The 19,932-nt window shown below is 29.0% G+C and overlaps 1 protein-coding gene across 1 annotated transcript in view; it reads left to right on the top strand.

Moving 5' to 3' along the window:
* LOC126895721 (neurobeachin) overlaps nucleotides 1–19,932 on the top strand; it is a 154,682-nt gene that overhangs the window by 107,473 nt on the left and 27,277 nt on the right. Inside the window, exons 25-37 of the mRNA XM_050667917.1 lie at nucleotides 57–210; nucleotides 276–590; nucleotides 657–755; nucleotides 812–974; nucleotides 1,130–1,285; nucleotides 3,513–3,589; nucleotides 4,403–4,583; nucleotides 4,653–4,949; nucleotides 5,071–5,197; nucleotides 5,263–5,371; nucleotides 5,433–5,611; nucleotides 5,697–5,977; nucleotides 9,744–9,880. Of these exons, the coding sequence (XP_050523874.1) occupies nucleotides 57–210; nucleotides 276–590; nucleotides 657–755; nucleotides 812–974; nucleotides 1,130–1,285; nucleotides 3,513–3,589; nucleotides 4,403–4,583; nucleotides 4,653–4,949; nucleotides 5,071–5,197; nucleotides 5,263–5,371; nucleotides 5,433–5,611; nucleotides 5,697–5,977; nucleotides 9,744–9,880 (2,275 nt within the window). The remainder of the gene's footprint in view (nucleotides 1–56; nucleotides 211–275; nucleotides 591–656; nucleotides 756–811; nucleotides 975–1,129; nucleotides 1,286–3,512; nucleotides 3,590–4,402; nucleotides 4,584–4,652; nucleotides 4,950–5,070; nucleotides 5,198–5,262; nucleotides 5,372–5,432; nucleotides 5,612–5,696; nucleotides 5,978–9,743; nucleotides 9,881–19,932) is intronic.

Below are 19,932 nucleotides of genomic sequence, written 5' to 3'. Positions count from 1 at the left end.
AATACTTTTTAATAATTTTAATATTTTCACAATTTGATTTATTTATTGATTTATAGTCACTCAACAAAATCTGTGTTGGATTTTGTTAATGGTGCTGAAAATGCAATATTTGTAGTCAATACAGTACATTTGATCTCACAACTTTCAGATAATTTAATTATAGCTTGTGGTGGATTATTACCTTTATTAGCTTCTGCCACTTCACCAAATGTAAGATATGATAAAATGTGTTTCTCAACACTTAAATTAATTAAAAATTGAAAATTTTATTATAGAGTGAATTAGATATTATGGAACCTACTCAAGGAATGACTGTCGAAGTAGCAGCATCATTATTACAAAGATTAGTAAATATGGCTGATGTTCTAGTCTTTGCTAGTTCCTTAAATTTTTCTGAATTAGAAACTGAAAAAAATATGTCTAGTGGAGGAATACTTAGACAGTGTCTACGTTTAGTCTGTACTAATGCAGTTCGTAACTGTTTGGAGTGTAAAGAAAGAAGCCGTCTTTTGGTTATACCTTCACAACCTAATAATCCTAAACAACTTCACTTGCAGTCTCTTATCAGAGCCGGGCAGTCTTCTCCTAAAGTATTTATTATTAAAAATTTTAATATTTAGTGTGTATAATTTTTATTAATTCAATTCTTCTATTAGAGTTTAATTGATGGCTCGACAAATCCAATACGTGACCCAGAGAAATTATTACAAGAAATGGACATTAACCGTTTACGTGCTGTTATTTATAGAGATGTGGTATGTATTTTTTCATTAAAACATTACTCGTATAAAACTATTAATTTATATAATAGGAGGAAACAAAGCAAGCTCAATTTCTTTCGTTAGCTATTGTGTATTTTGTGTCTGTTTTAATGGTTTCAAAGTATAGAGATATTCTTGAACCTCCAACATCTACACTACCGATGCAAGGTAGCTCATCTGCTGATAATCAAGTACCATCTGAAAGTCCAACAAGTAATGCACTATTATTTGATAACTTTTAAAACATATAATAAAGACATATATAATTAATTTCACAAAAAATATTATATATTCATTATTGATAGTTTAGTTGCACATTTAAAATGTGTACTAGAATTAGATTTTAATAAAACTATTATTGTGTTCAGATTGTCATGGTACTAGACCATTATTTCCACAATGGTCTCATCATGTATATCCCCAATTCCTACCTCCATCACATTCAATTGACCCACAAATGCCCCATAACTTCAGTCATCGCAATATAATGTCACATTATGCTGTACCCTCATTGGGACATCAAGGTCAGATCATGATTTTTCATGTTATGTTTGGTTATATTTTTCCTTTTTTTTCTGATGAGCTTATTATACCCATTTTAACGTGTAATTTATTTATTTTTATTAAATAGTTTTAACTTAGGTTTATTGTAGTTATTAGTAGTTAATTTGTATAGTGTTTTTATTTCTTACACTGTATAGAAACAAGACTGTTCAGGGTCACAAATCTCATTATGACAATAATATCATTACCAAATTTTAGCATTATGTAGTTATTTTTCCAAATTTTTTTACCCATTTCATTTTTACCAATTTATCGTGAAATCCCGTTAATAGGGGTAAAAATATATGTATTAATATTAATGGTACAACATTTTAATTAAAAAATCTTAGTCCTATAACCTAATGATTTAAACATAAATAATGTACTTACAACAATTTATTGGATTTATAAAATTACTTAGTTTATACAGGGTGATCTATTAAGGATAAGACACACATTTTCCTAGAAGCTTATAAATATTTTTAATTTTCCCAAAAGAAAATATTGTTTGATAAAGAAAAATTGTTCAATATTATATAATATTTTAAATATATTTTTTTTATTTCTTCAAGGATAAAATACCTGAATTTGATAATTTGATAAAAAAAAGTTTAAACAATTTTATCCTTATAGTTGATTTTTATCATATAAACCAAATTTTAAAATTTGCATTCAAAATAGAAATTCATCATTAATCAGGTTTATATATTATTGAAGGCAACAATAATCTGTTTCAATGGGCTATAAATTATTAGCGGTTTTTTATATTACTATTATTAATGACAAATATGATAACAAGAAATGTAAAAAAATTTGTTTATGAAACAGCATGTAAATATGACGACTACTGTATGTTAAATAGTAAATTACCAATAGAAAATGTATTAAAATTGCTAAACTTTATCAACAGAAGAATGGTTAATTTCATAAAAAATATTATAAGAACAAAATTTTTTGAATTTTTTTTTTCTATCATACATTAAACTAAAAATATAAATTCCCATTAAAGAAAATTTTAGTTTAGAATTTTTAATTCTGAATGAATGGAATAAAAATTATTTAACTACATATTTTTCTTTAAGAAAACTAAAAATGTTTAATAGTTTCCAAGAAAATGAATGCATTATATGACATTAAATATACTATATTAAACTTCTATTATGGTGTAATTTTATTACACCATAAAATATAGTAAAATTGGTGTTACTAAATAATGGTTATAGCACAGACTATATAGTTTGTACACCAAAAAAAAAAAAAAAAGTGATCAAGCTATTGTTATAAAAAGTAAAAATTTTATTAACCAATAATTGTCATATACTCAAAAATTTTTTACATTACTTATATATTCTGTTATCTAATACCACTGTGATCATTTCATCATTGTTAAATATATAATTTTTAAATCAATTTTTCATTTTGGAAGTAGAATTAGAAGTCAAATGTGATGATTCAGAGATAATCTATTTAAATATTTAGCCAAATATTTCAATGTTTTTAATCCCAATTATAATATATATATATATTTGTGAACATGTACCAATTGCAACACTCTTTGATCCAAATCAATTTTTTGACTTATTTTATTTGATGATAGGAATTCAAAAAAAATAATAATACATTTTTTTTTAATTATTAGCTTAAATTTATACTTGATCATATTTCAAAAGAGTTATATAAGCTGAATGAACATTTTTCTTTAAGTTAATAATTAATATTTATGTTTATTTTTAAAATTTAAAAATGTGCTAAAAGGAACACTGTACGATCAAATAAATTATTTATATCTAATAAAATATAATTCAACAATTTATTGATTAATAATCTCATGTCTTATCAAATCTTGATTACCAATATTATAAATCTTTTATAATTAATTTTTTTTTTTACTGCCCTCATAATATTATAACTGTGTACTAAAAATATTTTAAATATTTTAAATGCAGTTTTAATTAAAATATTCCTTTATCATGGAAGTTTAATAATTTGGTATAAAATTTTTGAAATGCTTTAGTCTTTGAAATAGAACACAGTTTAATTTTTAAAATTGCCAGTTTAGTATTCACTTGAATTTTTTTTTGTGCATGGTCATTTTTTTTATTTAGTCACCATTTTAAAATTTAAGTAGTTTGTTTTATAATCAAAATTATTTAATGTTAAAAAAAATATTTATACATTTTACTAACATATTTGAATTTAATCCAACAGATGAAGAAGAATTTATTACAGCTTCAATGGAAAATTTAAATCCTCCTTCACAAACATTAAATAATTCTTACAATAAGGTATGAATCACTGTTTTAAAGTTATAGTTTACACTATTTAAATTAAACATTTTTCCTATTGAACCTATTGAATAAAATAAAAAATATTTTAAAACTATAATCTATTGAAATTAATTTGAAAATAAATTATTTTACTTAACAAAATATATGCATATTCTCTGTATAATAGTATTTATGGTAAATTTTAATTTGTTTCTCTGAATAATTAAATTAAGTAATTTATAATTGTATTAAATGTTAATTTATGTTTGCATTAAATAATTTACCAAACAAATTTAAATACTAAATTACAATATATGCCTGTTAAATATCTAGTTGTGATCTATTTAAAATTGTTTGTATGATTTCTGAAATTTATTTAAGTCAAGAGTTGTTTTTTTACCCCTTAAATAATATACTACAAGTTTTATAAAAATCAATGTAGACTTTTGTTGTGCAATTTAATATTTGTTCAAATTTATAGCAACTACTTCATGTACCAGTATCATCATTGAATGGTTATTATTTTCGCTACAAGCGTAAAGATATAAATAACAAAACAATATCATCTCTGAAAAAGGTACTGGTTTGATTACCAACCAGCTATACACACTGTTTGTCAACACTGAAATTGAGCATTGATGCACATTTTACATGCATTCATAATATATTTAAAATATTAGTGTTATTTTAGCCACTGTCATTATTTATGGCATAAATTATAGCACCTTTTTCAAATAGCAAATTTATTTATGATAACTTTAAACTTAGTTATGAAATTAAAAAAATATATATATATATTTATATTTAACAAAATTTTGTTTTATTGTTTAGAGCATTTGTTCTGAAGAATTAGCGTCCAACAGTTCTCAAGCATGCAGTGATGTCGATAGTAATGACACTGATATTAAAGCTAGTACTATAATTTCAATTCAAAATGAAGAAGCTTGGACTGATGTTAATCTCAATGAGGATTCTCAATCAGCAAATGAGGATGATAGACGAATTCAAAAAGGTGAAATTTTACTACTATTTAATGAAAAAATTTAATTTTAATTAATAATATTTATACTTTATTCATAAGATTTAAGAGGTGATAAACCTTTAAGTGAAATATCTGTTGTAAATATACCTGCACCTACTACCCAGAACCTGAATTTGAAAAATTCTAATCATACTGTAGAAGATTACGGTCTAAAAAATGTTAATTTACCCCATCAAACACATCTTCCTAATAGAGAAGCATCATTAACAAATAAATTAGAAGCAGCACTTGGTTCAGTATGCCCATTGTTACGGGAAATAATGGTTGATTTTGCTCCATTTTTATCAAAAACATTGGTTGGTTCTCATGGTCAGGAATTACTAATGGAAGGAAAAGGTATGATAGCATAGAAATAAAATATATTGACTTAAATGTTGTTGAGAGTCAAAAAAAAAATGTGATGTATTATAGATATTTTAATGTATTTATAAAAACTAAAAAATATTGTATTTATTAGGCTTAACAACTTTTAAAAACAGCCAGTCAGTTGTTGAATTAGTTATGTTACTTTGTTCTCAAGAGTGGCAAAATTCACTTCAGAAACACGCAGGACTAGCTTTTATAGAGCTTATAAATGAAGGCCGGTAAGTGTAAAAAATTGAAAAAAGAAACTTAATTAAACAGTAAAACAAAATTTTAATGTATTTAGATTACTTTCACATGCTATGAAAGATCATATTGTTCGTGTAGCTAATGAAGCTGAGTTTATATTAAATAGGATGAGAGCTGATGATGTGCTTAAACATGCAGATTTTGAGGTATGAATAAAAAAACAACAATTATTATATCAATTAAATAATGTAAAATGTGTATTTTCAGGCTCAATGTGCTCAAACAACATTAGAACGTCGAGAAGAAGAGAAAATGTGTGATCACTTGATTACTGCTGCTAGACGTCGAGATAGTGTTGTAGCTAGTCGTATTCTTGATAAAATTTGTAATATTCTATCAAATAAACATGGTGCATGGGGTTATTTACATGAAAATCTCCCATCTAGGTAAGATTTTAGATAAGCTTTTAAAGTAACAAATGGTAATGTTGCACATAAAATTATGCTAATAATATTAAAATATATTTTAAAGAATATCTCACTTTTGGAAATTGGATGTTTGGGAAGACGATGCTAGGCGACGGAAAAGATTTGTTCCTAATCCTCGAGGAACAACTCATCCAGAAGCTACACTCAAAGCAGCTCTAGAGCATGGTGCTCCACAAGATGCTATACTTCAAGCTAGGGAAGAAGTATTTCATGCACAACTAGTAGCTATGAATACTCAAAATGGTCCAGGTAGTCAGTCATCTGATTTACTTGATGATTCAGAGTTAATGAGTGATGACAGGGAGTTGGATGCTGATCTCGTAGGTAAGTAACACAACTAGATATTTATTGTTTTGATTTTTAGGCAATAAAAAGTTATTGTTTTTATCAACCATTACCATTAATATTTTATTTTATTTATTTATCTAACACCAAATGGAATTTTACAAAACATAAAATAGTATATGGATATGATTTGGATAAGTAATAATAACTAAAGTAATAAAGGGATAATAGAATACAAAATATAAAGTAACAATAACAATATTCTAAAATATTAAAAAAATATATATATTAATTGTAATAGTACAAGTATCGTAAGACAAAAGAACGAGGTAAACTAAAATGTAATGTTGATAGTCACAGTATGCTCGGCTTCTTCTTATTCTTCTTTTTCTTTCTCGCCTTAATCACAACTACTTGGGGTCGGCCACCCTTATCCTGAACTTCTAATTCTATCGAGAGTGTTAAAGAGCTGTTGTTATAGAAAATTTAGGAGAGTAACGCTAAAGTATTAGGTGCACACGTAGTGCACCTACTAGTGGACGCAAATACTAAGCGTATCAGGAGAAAGATATAACTAAGTACAAGGTGCAAGATGTATGTACTTGAGTTAACTAGGAGAGGAATTAGGTAGGTAAAGGCATCATTTATGAACAAACTAACTCAGGACGTAAGGTTGGAAGTTGGACACTTACAACCGAATACTGAGACTGTAAAATCTTGATATGCGAACTGGACTGACCATGATGACCAGATCCAATTTGTTTAAAAAGTGCTTAAATTAATACATAATTGTATATTCTTATTTAATTATTGTGATCAGTCGCTAGCGGCGGAAGTGTTGTCTTAATTTATTATTATATTTTCTACAATTATTAAAAAATATTGATGACGTGACACCATTGTACAAATTTTGCGGAGGTGAGTGGGTAAAAAGTACACATTTTTTAAGACACGAAGCATTCTAAGCAAGGGATTATTATAATTATAAGAGGTATAATGCAAAATAATATTGAAAAGAGAGTGATTTCTAATTGGGTAAGTGGTAACACGGATAGTTACAGAAAATAGAAAGTCGGAGGTATCGATTTAACCATTTAGAAATGATGTGATAAATGAAAGGTCAGCATCAAATGACGAGAAGGAAGAGTGGGTATATTAACAGTTTGACGGACAATAGAATAGTCATGTAGAGGTGATAAAATTTTGAGGATAAAAGTAGTATAAGAAAAGAATGATTTTGAACAAGTCCAATTTGAAGTTGATCACTGGCTTAATAAGGTTTCCAGACAACTAAATCATATTCTAAAATGTAACGTACTAAAGAAAAATAAAGAGAATGAAGACAAGAATAAAGTAAAAAGACAAATACACTTTAAAAAGCACATAACTCTCAAAGTTTAACCAACTATAATATTTGTTTGAATATGAAATGAAAGAAAAGGAGTGAAATTAAATTCCAAATCAGTTACCAAAAATACACGCTCTAGGATCAAGAGAATAAGAATAGAAGATAGGAAATAATTTCCTGGGTTTTTAACTATTTACTATTTTTATATTAATAGAATGTTTTTTATAAATTATTATGAGATGCTCAAAAATACGCATAGCCTGAAACTAATAATGCTCTGAGTTTTATGCCAGATATATACTTAACCAATAGGCTAACAAAGTTTTCATAAAAATGCATTATAATATTTTTCTCAGCTATGTCAAAATAAATAGGACGTTCAAAAAATCATAGGAAGTAAGAAAAAGCAATTCAAAGTATGACAGAAGAGCAAAAGGAGAGAAGACTGGATGGAGTATAAACGCTTGTGCAAAGAAGCCAAGTGTGTAGTAAGTAAGGCAAAATTAAAGAGGTATGATGAGTTGTATAATAGGCTAGAAACAAAGAAAGGCGAGAAAGAAATTTATAGACTTGCAAAATAAGAGAGAAAATGACTAAAGATTATCATTATATAAAGTGTATAAAAAGTGCTGATAATAGGGTACTCTTGAGTGATGATGATGTGAAAAAAAGGTGAAAGTGTATTTTGAAAAATTACTGAATGAGGAGTATTCAAAAGAGACGTTAGAGGATATCTCGTGGAATGAGGGACTAATAGATTTAATTAGTGAAAAAGAAGTATCGGAGGCTGTGGCATCAATGAAAAAGAATAAAGCAGTGGAACCAGATGAAGTGCCAGTAAAAGTATAGAAAATATTAGGTGATCTTGGCATAAGGTGGTTGAAGGAACTTTTAAATAAAATCTTGTTAGAAGGGAAAATTCCAAATGAATGAAGGAATAGTATTATGGTGCCGATATTTAAAGGTAAAGGTGATATACAGGAGTGTGGAAATTTTAGAGGCATAAAGCTTATGAGTCATAGTATGAAAATTTGGGAAAAGGTAATAGATAAGAGAATAAGAAATGAGACATCGGTATCTAAAAACCAGTTTGGATTTATACCTGGTAAGTGAACAATGGAGCTATTATTTTGTGTGAGACAACTAATAGAAAAGTTTTGGGAAAAAAAGAAAAAGCTTTGTATGGTATTTATAGATTTGGAGAAAGCGTATGATAGAGTACTGAGAGAGGTTCTAAAGTGGGCATTAATGAGAAAAGGAGTCCCGCAAAGGTACATTAATATAATAGAGGATATGTATAATGGCACTTCTACTAGGGTAAAAAGTGTGGGTGGGGTAACAGAAAGTTTTCGGGTAAGAGTAGGAGTGCATCAGGGTTCTGCTTTAAGCCCTTACTTATTTTCTATAGTAATGGATGAAATTACTAGAGAAATACAAGGAGAGGTGCCGTGGTGCATGTTGTTTGCTGACGATATAGTGTTAATAGAAGAAAATAGGGAGGGAATTAATCAAAAGCTAGAGGTAAGGAGATCAAATCTTGGAGAAAAGAAATTAAGAATAAGTAGGAGCAAGACAGAGTATATAGAGTACAAGTTTGACAAAGGAGAACACGAGATAGGTGAAATGGGGAGACCAGTGACACTAGGCGAGAACGTGATTGAAGAGGTGGAAAGTTATAAGTATTTAGGTCAGTTGTGCAAAACAGTGGTGGTATTGATGAGGATGTAAGACACAGAATTAAGTGCGAGTGGTTAAAGTGGAGAGAAGTGTCTGGCGTCTTATGCAATAAAAGAATCCCAATGAGGCTGAAAGGTAAATTCTACAAAACTGTAGTGAGACCAGCTATGATGTATGGTTCAGAGTGTTGAGCGGTTGATAAGAAAGTAGAGCAGAGAATGAGTGTAGCAGAGATGAGAAGGCTTAGATGGATGAGTGGATTGACTAGAGAAGATAGGATAAGAAATGAACATATAAGAGGGAGTATAGGTGTAACGTCAATCGTGGATAAGATGAGAGAAAATAGACTTAGATGGTTTGGTCATGTTATGAGGAGAGAAGAATCGAAAGCCGTAAGAACAGTTGTAGAAATGAATGTTGAAGGCAGGAGAGGTAGAGGAAGACCAAAAAAGAGGTGGAGAGATGTTATTGAATGGGATATGAGGACAGCTGATGTGAGCGTAGAGGATGTGGGAGATCGTGTCAAGTGGAAATTTAGGATAATGGTGGCCGACCCCAAGTAGTTCGGATTAAGGCGAGAAAGAAGAAGAAGCTATGTCAAAACAAATATTAGGCGTTATTTGAAATAAATAATTTTAAAATATAAATTAACTATACTTAAAAAGAATTGTGTTAAGCCTATTAAAAAAATTGTTTTGTAACTAAAATAAATCATGACCTTAAAAAATAGAAATTCAATCTTTATGTTTACTTATATGTTAAATTTATTTTCATGTATAGGTCCCGTGAATATTAGCACAAGGGCATCTTTGATCTCGGCAGGAGTTGTTGCACCTGGTACTATTTCTATTACATCTGCAGAACTCTACTTCGAAGTTGACGAAGATGATACAGAATTCAAGAAACTCGATTCTGAGGTAAGGATTTTGATATTAAAATATATATATTAATTAGTTTTCTAGATGGAAAAAAGTAGCTTGTCAAAATTTTATATTATAAAATGATTTAGTGATAAAAATATTTGTAAAATCGTTTAATCGAATCATTGCGTGGATAAATATTTTAATTGAACTACATTTTTAAAATTCAAATAAATCAATCAGATAGTATAAATCAAACAGCTTATTATGCTGAATGTGCATTGTTGCAATGTCCGTAGACCTATGAATAACAAATCGAGTATTTTCTAACATACTGAATAGGAACAAGGAATATTGTTTATTTTGCTTATCAATGCGCATAATTAAAATAACAAGCGTATATTCTGTGGTATAAATACATTTTGTTGGGAAATCATTGTCATGACTTAGATTTATCATTTATCGTTTTATAGTATCTGTAGAATACTGATGTCATTTGCCTACTTGTTGAACGTTTCAACCTATACTTGGCTTAATTTTTTTTTTTTAACGTTATTAGTGTTAATTTTAATTGCTTTGTTTATTAAATAATTATTTTTATTGTAACTTTAAATTTTTAATTTAAATATTAACTTAAAAGTAAAAAATTTGTCAATTACTCTGTTTGAATATTCTTTTAAGAGGAAGTATCAAAAGTTATACAAATATTAAAATGAATTTTTCTTTAGTGACTACTGCGGAGCATATTTAAAACTGTTGTTGAACATAAATAATCATATTGTATTGAATATCGATGGGTTACTGTTTGTATTTGAACACCATAATTCATTTTTATGTACAATCTAAACGTCGTTCGAGGTTTGCTCCTCTGGAGATGTACGCGCGCCACTAGATGATAAATAGTGAAATTATTTTAATATTGTGTAACGGACTCTGGTAATAACGCTGGTTGATAGGAGCCAACGTGATTATCATAACGTCAGATTTCAGGCCAACGGCAGTGCCTACTGTCAAAAACTACTGTAAGAGCACCACACACGTACATACACGAAAATGTGTATGGACTATTTAGATAAAATCAATTACGAAAACATCTTGGATGTAAATTATAGATAGTAAACGCCCTCAGACTTTTAGTCAATGATTTTGCACGCATTGTATATTTAAAAAAACGTTCTTAGAAACGTCGGACAGCAAATTATTTAAGCACGAGAAAAAAATTAACGGAATAATTCTTTGTTGAAAACTTTACGCGGCGACACGTGGTGTTCATATTTATGCAAATTATACTATTAAACAAAAAGTTCAATGGAAATATTTTTATCTGGCGAGTCAAAAACAAGTGCACTGTGTCAAAATTCAAATGTTTCGGGAAATGGGTCTTAACTTTTTGTTTCCAGTACTCATGTGTTGTCGCGCTTATCAAAAATTGATTTTCTCAGCCCATAAATTATTTAATCGCTTCATCCGATATGTAAATGTTATTGTTCAAATATTATTATGTGTTGTCAAAACAAAAATGAGTTAACGACGACATGCTACATCGTATACTTGTGTAGTAATAATTCTCATAATCATATGCCTGCCAATGGACAAAGCGCGATAAAGAAGCATTGCTGAATCGTGAACAGGTTGTTGTTGGTGGAAGTATCTTATACGGTTCCCAAAGCACTAAATGACACGTACCCCGTCGAGAGGCGCCATTTAGTCATACACTCCAGCAGAGAAAGGCTACAAAATATTATATTTTATTTTTATGTTCGTTTCTCATTCATTCTCCTCGATTTAAAAATGTAGCACAATCGATACACTGGCCAGTAGCATATTGAAGAAAGGGTTCTAATTTTTCTTCAATATAATCGTGAATTTGTCTGAATTATAGTTTAAAAAGTGTAGGTTTTTATTCGATTGTTTTTAATTCTATGAGTAATAATATTTAACGGCAACAAATGTTGATGAAAACAATTATTTCAATAGTAATAAAGCCAATTGTAAACAAAAATTGGGCAAACTTTTATTGAATTCATTGAACTTTTTTGTCGATTAACTAACCATAAAATTAGAAACAAGTCTCTTTCAAATATTGACTTAAGTGCTAAATAGTTTTAGCAATTTTCTGCCAAGAGACTTGTAATTCACAGTAATTACTCGTCCTAAATATGTCACTGACCAATTAATCTTTTTGTAAAAAAAAGTGCTTAAAACTGATTATTTTATTATTATGTTATCAACTATAATTTCAGTATAACTGAACATTTGATTTTCTATTTTTTTCATTTTAAAAAGTAATAGTTTACCGTCAGTTTGCCGTTCAAAAAAAAAAAAAAATTGTTATTTACCATTTTATTAAAAAAATAAATACTCAGGACTAACTTTAAACAAAATTGTTTTTTGTTAGTTAATTTTGTCAAACAGTTATCATTTTTATTAAAATATTGATCAATAAAAAGCTGAGTACCTTTTATATTTATGATTTGCATTGTATGATAGTTTCAAATTAAATTTATTGTTAAAAATATCAACTATTGGTATCCTCTTTTAAAAACAATAACAATAAATAAAATTCGTGTGGTCCTATGTTTACACTACATACACCCAAGTAGTTGAAACATGATTTGATTTATGGATTACGCAGACAACATGCTGTGTGTAGGAGCGTTTTACTAAATTTTCAGCTATTATTTATTTTTTATTTCAATAAAAAACGGCGGACAGGTGAGATGCGTCTGACAGCTGCTCGTTATTACATTGTGGTCGTGTTACACTCATTAAATAACCTATAACATTTAAATTATATTATTTATAAATCAAATAATAAAAATAATAAAAATATGTAATTTAAAATTAATGAAAAATAATTAAGTTATCAAAAAGATATGAAATTGCTGACAAGTTAAATTTATGAATACGACGGAATTTCAATGAAATATTTTAGCAGTTCAAATTTAATTTCAACAACTTCAATTTGAAAAAAAAAAATATTTTCATCTAATCGATTGACATTTTAAAACAAGACCGTGATTATTTTTAATAATTTAGGAATACTAAAAAATGTATTATTTCATTCAAATAAAAAAATATTGCTATTATTAAAATGTTTTATGAAATAAAAATCTGTTATGTTTCTTAATTAGACATGTGATTTATTTACATGACAAATATCTCTCTATTTTATGAAATAGTGTATGAAATTGAACATGTTTTATATGTACAATATATTTTTTAAGGATTGTATTGTTATTATAACTTTGAAAATAACGTCAAAGTTTCTATATTATTCCATGATTTCTGTTGAATTTTTTTTTTTTTTTATACGTCAAGGCTTTAATCCAAAATTACCCAATTATCTCTTAAAAAACAGCATTATTATTCCCGAAACTAGAACTCATCAAAATAACATTTTTGGTAAAAAAAATCCTTAACATTCATAATCCGAAAGAAATATTATTTTTGACACATAGCATCTATTGTATAACTTCAATATTTTTTTTGTGATGTATAGTTTTGTACGTATTTTTTAAGTGAAATTCAGTTTTTATAATTTAAAATCTTATGACTAATAGACAGTAATGTGTATGAAAATGATATTCCCTGACCTGTAATTCATTAACACTTTATAAAATATAATACTTTTATGTTTTTTGAAAAACAATATAATAGTAAGAAATCAATCACGTATTTAGATAAGAGTCCATATCGTTAATTCTCTTTTTTTCTAAAAAAAATTCGGATTTACTTAATTTAATTGATTTATAAAGTTAACTGTTTCTAGTGGAGAAGGTGAAATTTTTCTTTGGAACGTTCCTCTTCCCCAAAAATTTCGCTATTTATCTATGTATATATTTTAAATACTCTCACAAAAAAAAAAAANGGCACTTTATAAAATATAATACTTTTATGTTTTTGAAAACCATTATAATAGTAAGAAATCAATCACGTATTTAGATAAGAGTCCATATCGTTAATTCTCTTTTTCTCAAAAAAAAATTCGGATTTACTTAATTTAATTGATTTATAAAGTTAACTGTTTCTAGTGGAGAAGGTGGAATTTTTCTTTGGAACGTTCCATTTCCCCAAAAATTTCGCTATTTATCTATGTATATATTTTAAATACTCACAAAAAAAAAGAAATAAATGTTATTCGTAAATAATAAATTATTTTCAAAATAGAACCATGTAATATTAAACAAAACCTATAGTATAATGTAAAAATGTTTATATCTATTAGTTTCAATTCTCGAATTATCACGAAGATAAAAATCTATTAAATAAAACAAAATAAACATAAAAATCACGATATTAAATTATTAAAATTAATTAGATATACAAATACAAAAACTATATAACTAATATTTTTTGAAATAACAAAATCATTTTAATTAAATTAGTGTTGTACAGTGTTATTGTTACTTAAAAGTGTTATTACTTGTTATAACTAAAAATGTTGTCTGAACAATTTTATGGCTAGTAAAAAAAAAAATTGTAACTCGATAAAATAAAATTACAGGCTAAACAGAACCTATAGCTTTCAAATTAAAAATACATAAATGTTGAACCTGTATTTTTTTTTTTTAATAAACCCTAAATTAAAATCCATATAAATCATTCACATGCACAAGCGTTGGTTTATAGCTTTAATGATAATCATAAAAGTAATTAGCAAAAATTCAAGGAAGCCCCTTTCGCTTTTTTTAGTTCCTCTCGATGCACATCAATTCGTTTAATTTTCAGTCACCATAAAAAAGCGTTTATCTCTTCTAATTATATCTATTTAAATAACAAGTTTTTTTTAATATTTGATATATCTTTAGATGTTATCCTCCGCCATTAAAATAATTTTTATGATATTTTATTAAATTTGTTATAATTCTAAAAAGTCTATCGAACTCTGCAATTTGTTCAGTATGATTAAAAAAATAAAAGCCTTTATTATTTTCGTGAGATTGGAACGCATAACAGAAATTCGGGACAAATTCTTATCTGGCGTCTTCTCATCGATATGTAAATCCAATGTTCAGTGAACTTCAGTATGTTCAAATGATAGTATTGCGGGCAACAGCGACGGCGGATCAGATGATGAATGGTCCTGTGTGGCGTCATTAGAGTTTAGGACCAGCCTCATATGCAGCGCCCAAGGGCCAGACGTTCAGAAACCATTTATTATTATTACTGTTATTTTTTTATAATCAACATCGCGCGCGCGCTCACACACATGCACGTAAATAGACACGCACAGTCTTGTGCCATTAAATTATTAACCGGTCAAATAATATAAAACAAACAAGGCGAGGGCGTAAAACTATCCATTGATCGGCCCACCTCTACCACCACTGCTGACCACACCAGCCGAAATCATTAAATGCTCACTGCAATGTCCCACTTCGGTTGTGCATTTGCAATAAAAACTGACACACAAGTTCTGTTGTAAACGTACTCGCAACGACCGTTGACAATTATGATGAATATTTACGGTCCGGCTGTTCACCTATAATATATGACTGTTACCCTTAAACAACCGAAGAATATGACCACAGTGTTTTATTGGCACGAAACCCCTTGGTGGTAATGTATTTTTCAATTTAGTATCGTTTTATCATACTGTCTGTACCATAGCAAAGGAATATTAGTCTTCCGAGTCATTCATTCGTGTGGTTAGTGCTGTCATCACCTCTTTTCATCTGCTTGTAACCGGCTCCTTCAACCAGCAAAAAATGGATTGCGTTTAATTCATAGAATCGGCGGAATAACTAATACAAGTTTGTCGGACGGTATAGCACGATAGATTTTAATTTATTATCTAAAATGTCATTTACTCGTGATTCGGTTTATTCTAGTGACACAATAGTTCAAGTCTATTGAAATTTTGAGTCCCGATTATAAGGAGATCAAAAAAGTTGTAAAAATAGTTTTTTTCCAAATGTCGGTAAAAAGATAATATGTCAAATTTTTAAAAAAAATTTCTTAAAAAGACAATATGAACCCAGAAAGGAAAGTTTTCGCAACAATTAATTTGCGCACTCTACGTGTAAAATTTATATTTCTATTTATTATGTTAATTATCTCTCTTCACTAAACTTTAGATTAAACTTAACGTTAATAATAATAAAAGTAATGACGTTCCATTATGACCTTAGACAAACCCTTGTAATGTCTTAAGGCAGCTAATTTTCGGAGAGATTTTGGCCATTTATAAATTGTTGAATATTTAAAATATACGATTAAAGTAATGCTGCATGTCGCGCATTACTTTAATCATATACAAATTGTGAGTGTTACAATAATTGGTACGATATTACTATTGCCTTTTGGTATGTTACAAGTGCTTTTAATTGTTTAGCGGCTCATGTAATTTATAGGATATGATAACAGTGTGAATTATTTGAAAATATAGTGTCGTTTTTACTTTAGGCGGCCGTGGACACGGTTCAAATGTCCTTTACTCTACAGGAGTTCGTTGTCGAAGATCCTACGGGATAATACCTAATATACATAGCTTATCACATATATCACTGTTGTCGTGTGTGCCTATGTGGCGGCGCTCGAATTGTGGTCATCGTCTTTTTTTTATGAAATTAAAAACAAACATTCGGACAAGCTCGAAGATTACTGTGCCGGCCCGCGCGTGCAACCAATGGGCGTGTACGTTAATATTTCAAATTAATTACTGAATGTATATGCGGTCAAAAAGTCTTTACGCTGCGGGTAGTTTTATTAAAAAAAAACACAAATACTTATATCAAATTATGTACACAAACGAGTATATGATATTTATATTTTATTATTACTTTTATTGTAATTTTTTTTCCTCAGCCCGTCATCACAACCGTCCGGTTATCTATTATGCATATTACGCGGCACTTCGCCCACCTATCGAGATCTTTTACAGTGATATAGCTGCAGGCCCAACACCGTTGCCGCCGCCGCCGCAGTCGTCTTCGTTAACCGCACACGGAAATACTCGTTTATATTTAATATTATTATTTATATGGATATTTGTTTAATATGAAAGGCGCCAGTGAATTGTCTCATACGAAACGCGTTCGTTATTATTTTTATAATATTGTTATGAACTCATTCGAATCGGAATAACCGATAAATCAACGTTCGTATACCGCAGGCAACGTTCGCATGATTCGTATTTACAAAAACTTATTTATTTTCACAAGGGTTTTTAATTTTATCATTTACTTGCAATGCCATATTTTCGTCTGCATTTTGTACTAATGTTGGCGTAATGGAAAACTTTCCCAGTGGGCAAAAACCGATTTCTTTCTATTGAAATATCATGTACCACATGAAAACTGAAAACTTATTCTAAAGTTTAATGTTGTCGCACGTTTTTATACTAATTAATTAGTAAAATATTAAAACTGGACATTTACCACGCATTTAACCGGTTCAACAAGGTTTTAGGTTGATTTGTCTAGTGTATTTAGATGATGTTTGTGGTGATTACTTCTCATAGCAACGGAAAATACTGTTGCGGCTTCTTTGTAGTTTACTCGCATATGATATCTGATTTATTTCTGGGACGTTTTTAAAAAATGAGTTTATTAAAAATATTATCATCGCATTCCGTGAAGCTTGTTATCTTGTATGCCGTCGTGGTAATGTATTTTCTATTCGACTCTGTAAAATATGTATCTCATGACTTTTGATTAAGTATTTCTAAACATTAAGGTACACACGTTTCTTCTAACAGGGTAACAACACATAAGTTAGCGTAATTGTTTATTTTTATTTTATTAGTTATTCATTTAAATCGGTTTCATATCTTATTGTGCGGCATATGTTCGGACGAGAAACTTTAAATGTGAACCTTCTGGTAAGTGACTTTAGGTAGGCGTAACAATTTCTGCTGAGAATTTATGTGTTCGAATACCTTAAGATTCTACTTGATGTCTGAAGGCAGCCGTAATTGAAAAACTATTACTTCCGTTGTCTGTTATGATTTCAACTGCCAGTCAACGACAACTATTTTCCATTCAATCCCCGAGCACAATCGTAAAAAGTTTTATACATTCCTTATTGTTTTATGAAGTGATTCGTGTTATGTAACGTTACTTTATGACTGTTGTGCACAACTCATTCGAGTAGTTTTTTATTACCATGCTAAAATATGCGTTTGTAAATTATTATTTGTTTAAACAGACTCGAATGTGATTACAGTGTTCCAATCTATAAATCAGCATTAGGTCGTGTGTGAGCCGTATGCCTTAGGGTAATGGTAACAACATGGGTTGCACCACAACTCTATAATTAACGAATTATTTCAATAATGATTTGATGACCAGTGACCACCCATGTGTGCGTTATAATTAAAAACACAATACCAGACCATTGGAATCATCAGTTAAACAAAAATCTAGGAACTTATATTTTAAATATATTTTCTTACCAATAAACCATATAGAAAACTTGTATTTATTCAATCTACATTGATTTTTATCAATAAATCTTAAAAAATACACAATTAATATCAATGAAAGCGTTTGGTTTTCTGTGGTGTGATTTTTATACTTACTCGGACTTATGTATCAAGTTTCTAATAAATTAGAAAACTTGATTTATATATATTTAAAATTTTTTTCTTTACACGATTGAAGGTTAAATTAAATTGAACAGCAAATTATTTCAAAACAGTTCTATTTTCGTTAATGTAAAATTTTTGAGTCCAATATGAGAATTATCAATTAAATTTTTCCAGTCGCAGATATTTTAACGATACAGAAAAACTAATCTATTAGTTGTTTGTCTCGTACTAAACTTTTACTCTCGTTTGGCAATCCGATACAATTATATCATGTACTGCAAGTTCTATTGGAACATTTGAAAAATTTTCTTAGTGCATGTATACAGCGTACATACTTAAGACGTCAATGGTCCAAGGATAGTGTCTCTGTGTAGTATACATCAATATATCAATTGTGGGCTAGATGCGGCGGGGGGTCTAGACCACTACGGGGAGTCGACATTAAGACAAAACAAAAAACCACACACTCTATAAGTACAGAGGGAAAAAAAGGAGTATATTATACATATACTCATCTCTTCACGACTGTCGTCTGCGTGGAATTACAGCCGTTTTACTTCTCCCTCTCGTAGGTCACCAATGTCGGCCGAACCGGTCTATGGATTTCCTGGTGCCGTTGCGCGCCAGAGGAGTGAATGAGAATAATTGGCTCGACTGAGTGGATGAGTATAGAAAAAAAGTACACACATAGTCGGCAAACACGTTGTTGAAGGATTAATGAAAAAATGTACGTTATCATCGATAAATAAAAGTTACCTGCGAGCCGTTCATGTGTACACATATCTAAAAAATCGGACATGCAATCCTTTAAATTAATTGTTGTCTTTCATATTTTTTTAACCTGTAGTTGATAAAACTGAACAGAACGCGTGATATTTATATTTTTATTTAATAACTCACTTTCAAAGTGATGGTAATAATTGAATTTTTTGTATTACGAATTTTGTCTTATCATTTTAAGATACAAATGTATTTATCGTTTTTGATATTGGCCCATTTGGGATCAATTCGTGGATTATATCGTGAATATTACACTTAATGTTAACTAGCAAAAATAATGTGTTAGTGATTATTTAAATCTGAATCCCTCACACGTTTTTACAATCATCTGTTACTTTTCTTTATGCTACTTTGTGTATTTTAATCTGAAATTGTGCAGATACGCACACATTTAAACGTGTGCGTATCTGCCAAACAAACTGTAATTATAAAATTTGACAGTTAAAACTGTGAGTATCGTGCACATAAGGCCTGTCAACATGCCCTCAACTTCTACTCGTATACACAGAAGGAAAATGAGAGGATACACCGAGAAAGATATTCCAAAATGAGATAACCATCATTTACCTATTACCAACCCGGTTTTCATGGAACTCGTTTGTTTTGACCATCTGTTTAGAGAAAAAATTATTTCAAACGTATTTTTTGCATTTTGAACCCTTTTCCTTTTATTTAGTAATATAGAAATGTATTGTTACAATACAAATTACACGTTTAATCGATTATTGTATGAATTTCGCTTTTTTATTTAATAAATATTTGATCATTAATTGTAATCTTGGTCAATAAACAAGTA

This window comes from Daktulosphaira vitifoliae, unplaced genomic scaffold (genome assembly GCF_025091365.1).
Source record: "Daktulosphaira vitifoliae isolate Bord-2020 unplaced genomic scaffold, ASM2509136v1 Scaffold_1, whole genome shotgun sequence".
NCBI lineage: Eukaryota > Metazoa > Arthropoda > Insecta > Hemiptera > Phylloxeridae > Daktulosphaira > Daktulosphaira vitifoliae.
Note: the sequence above shows the minus strand (reverse complement) of the source record. Positions and strands in the feature narration are given on the sequence as shown.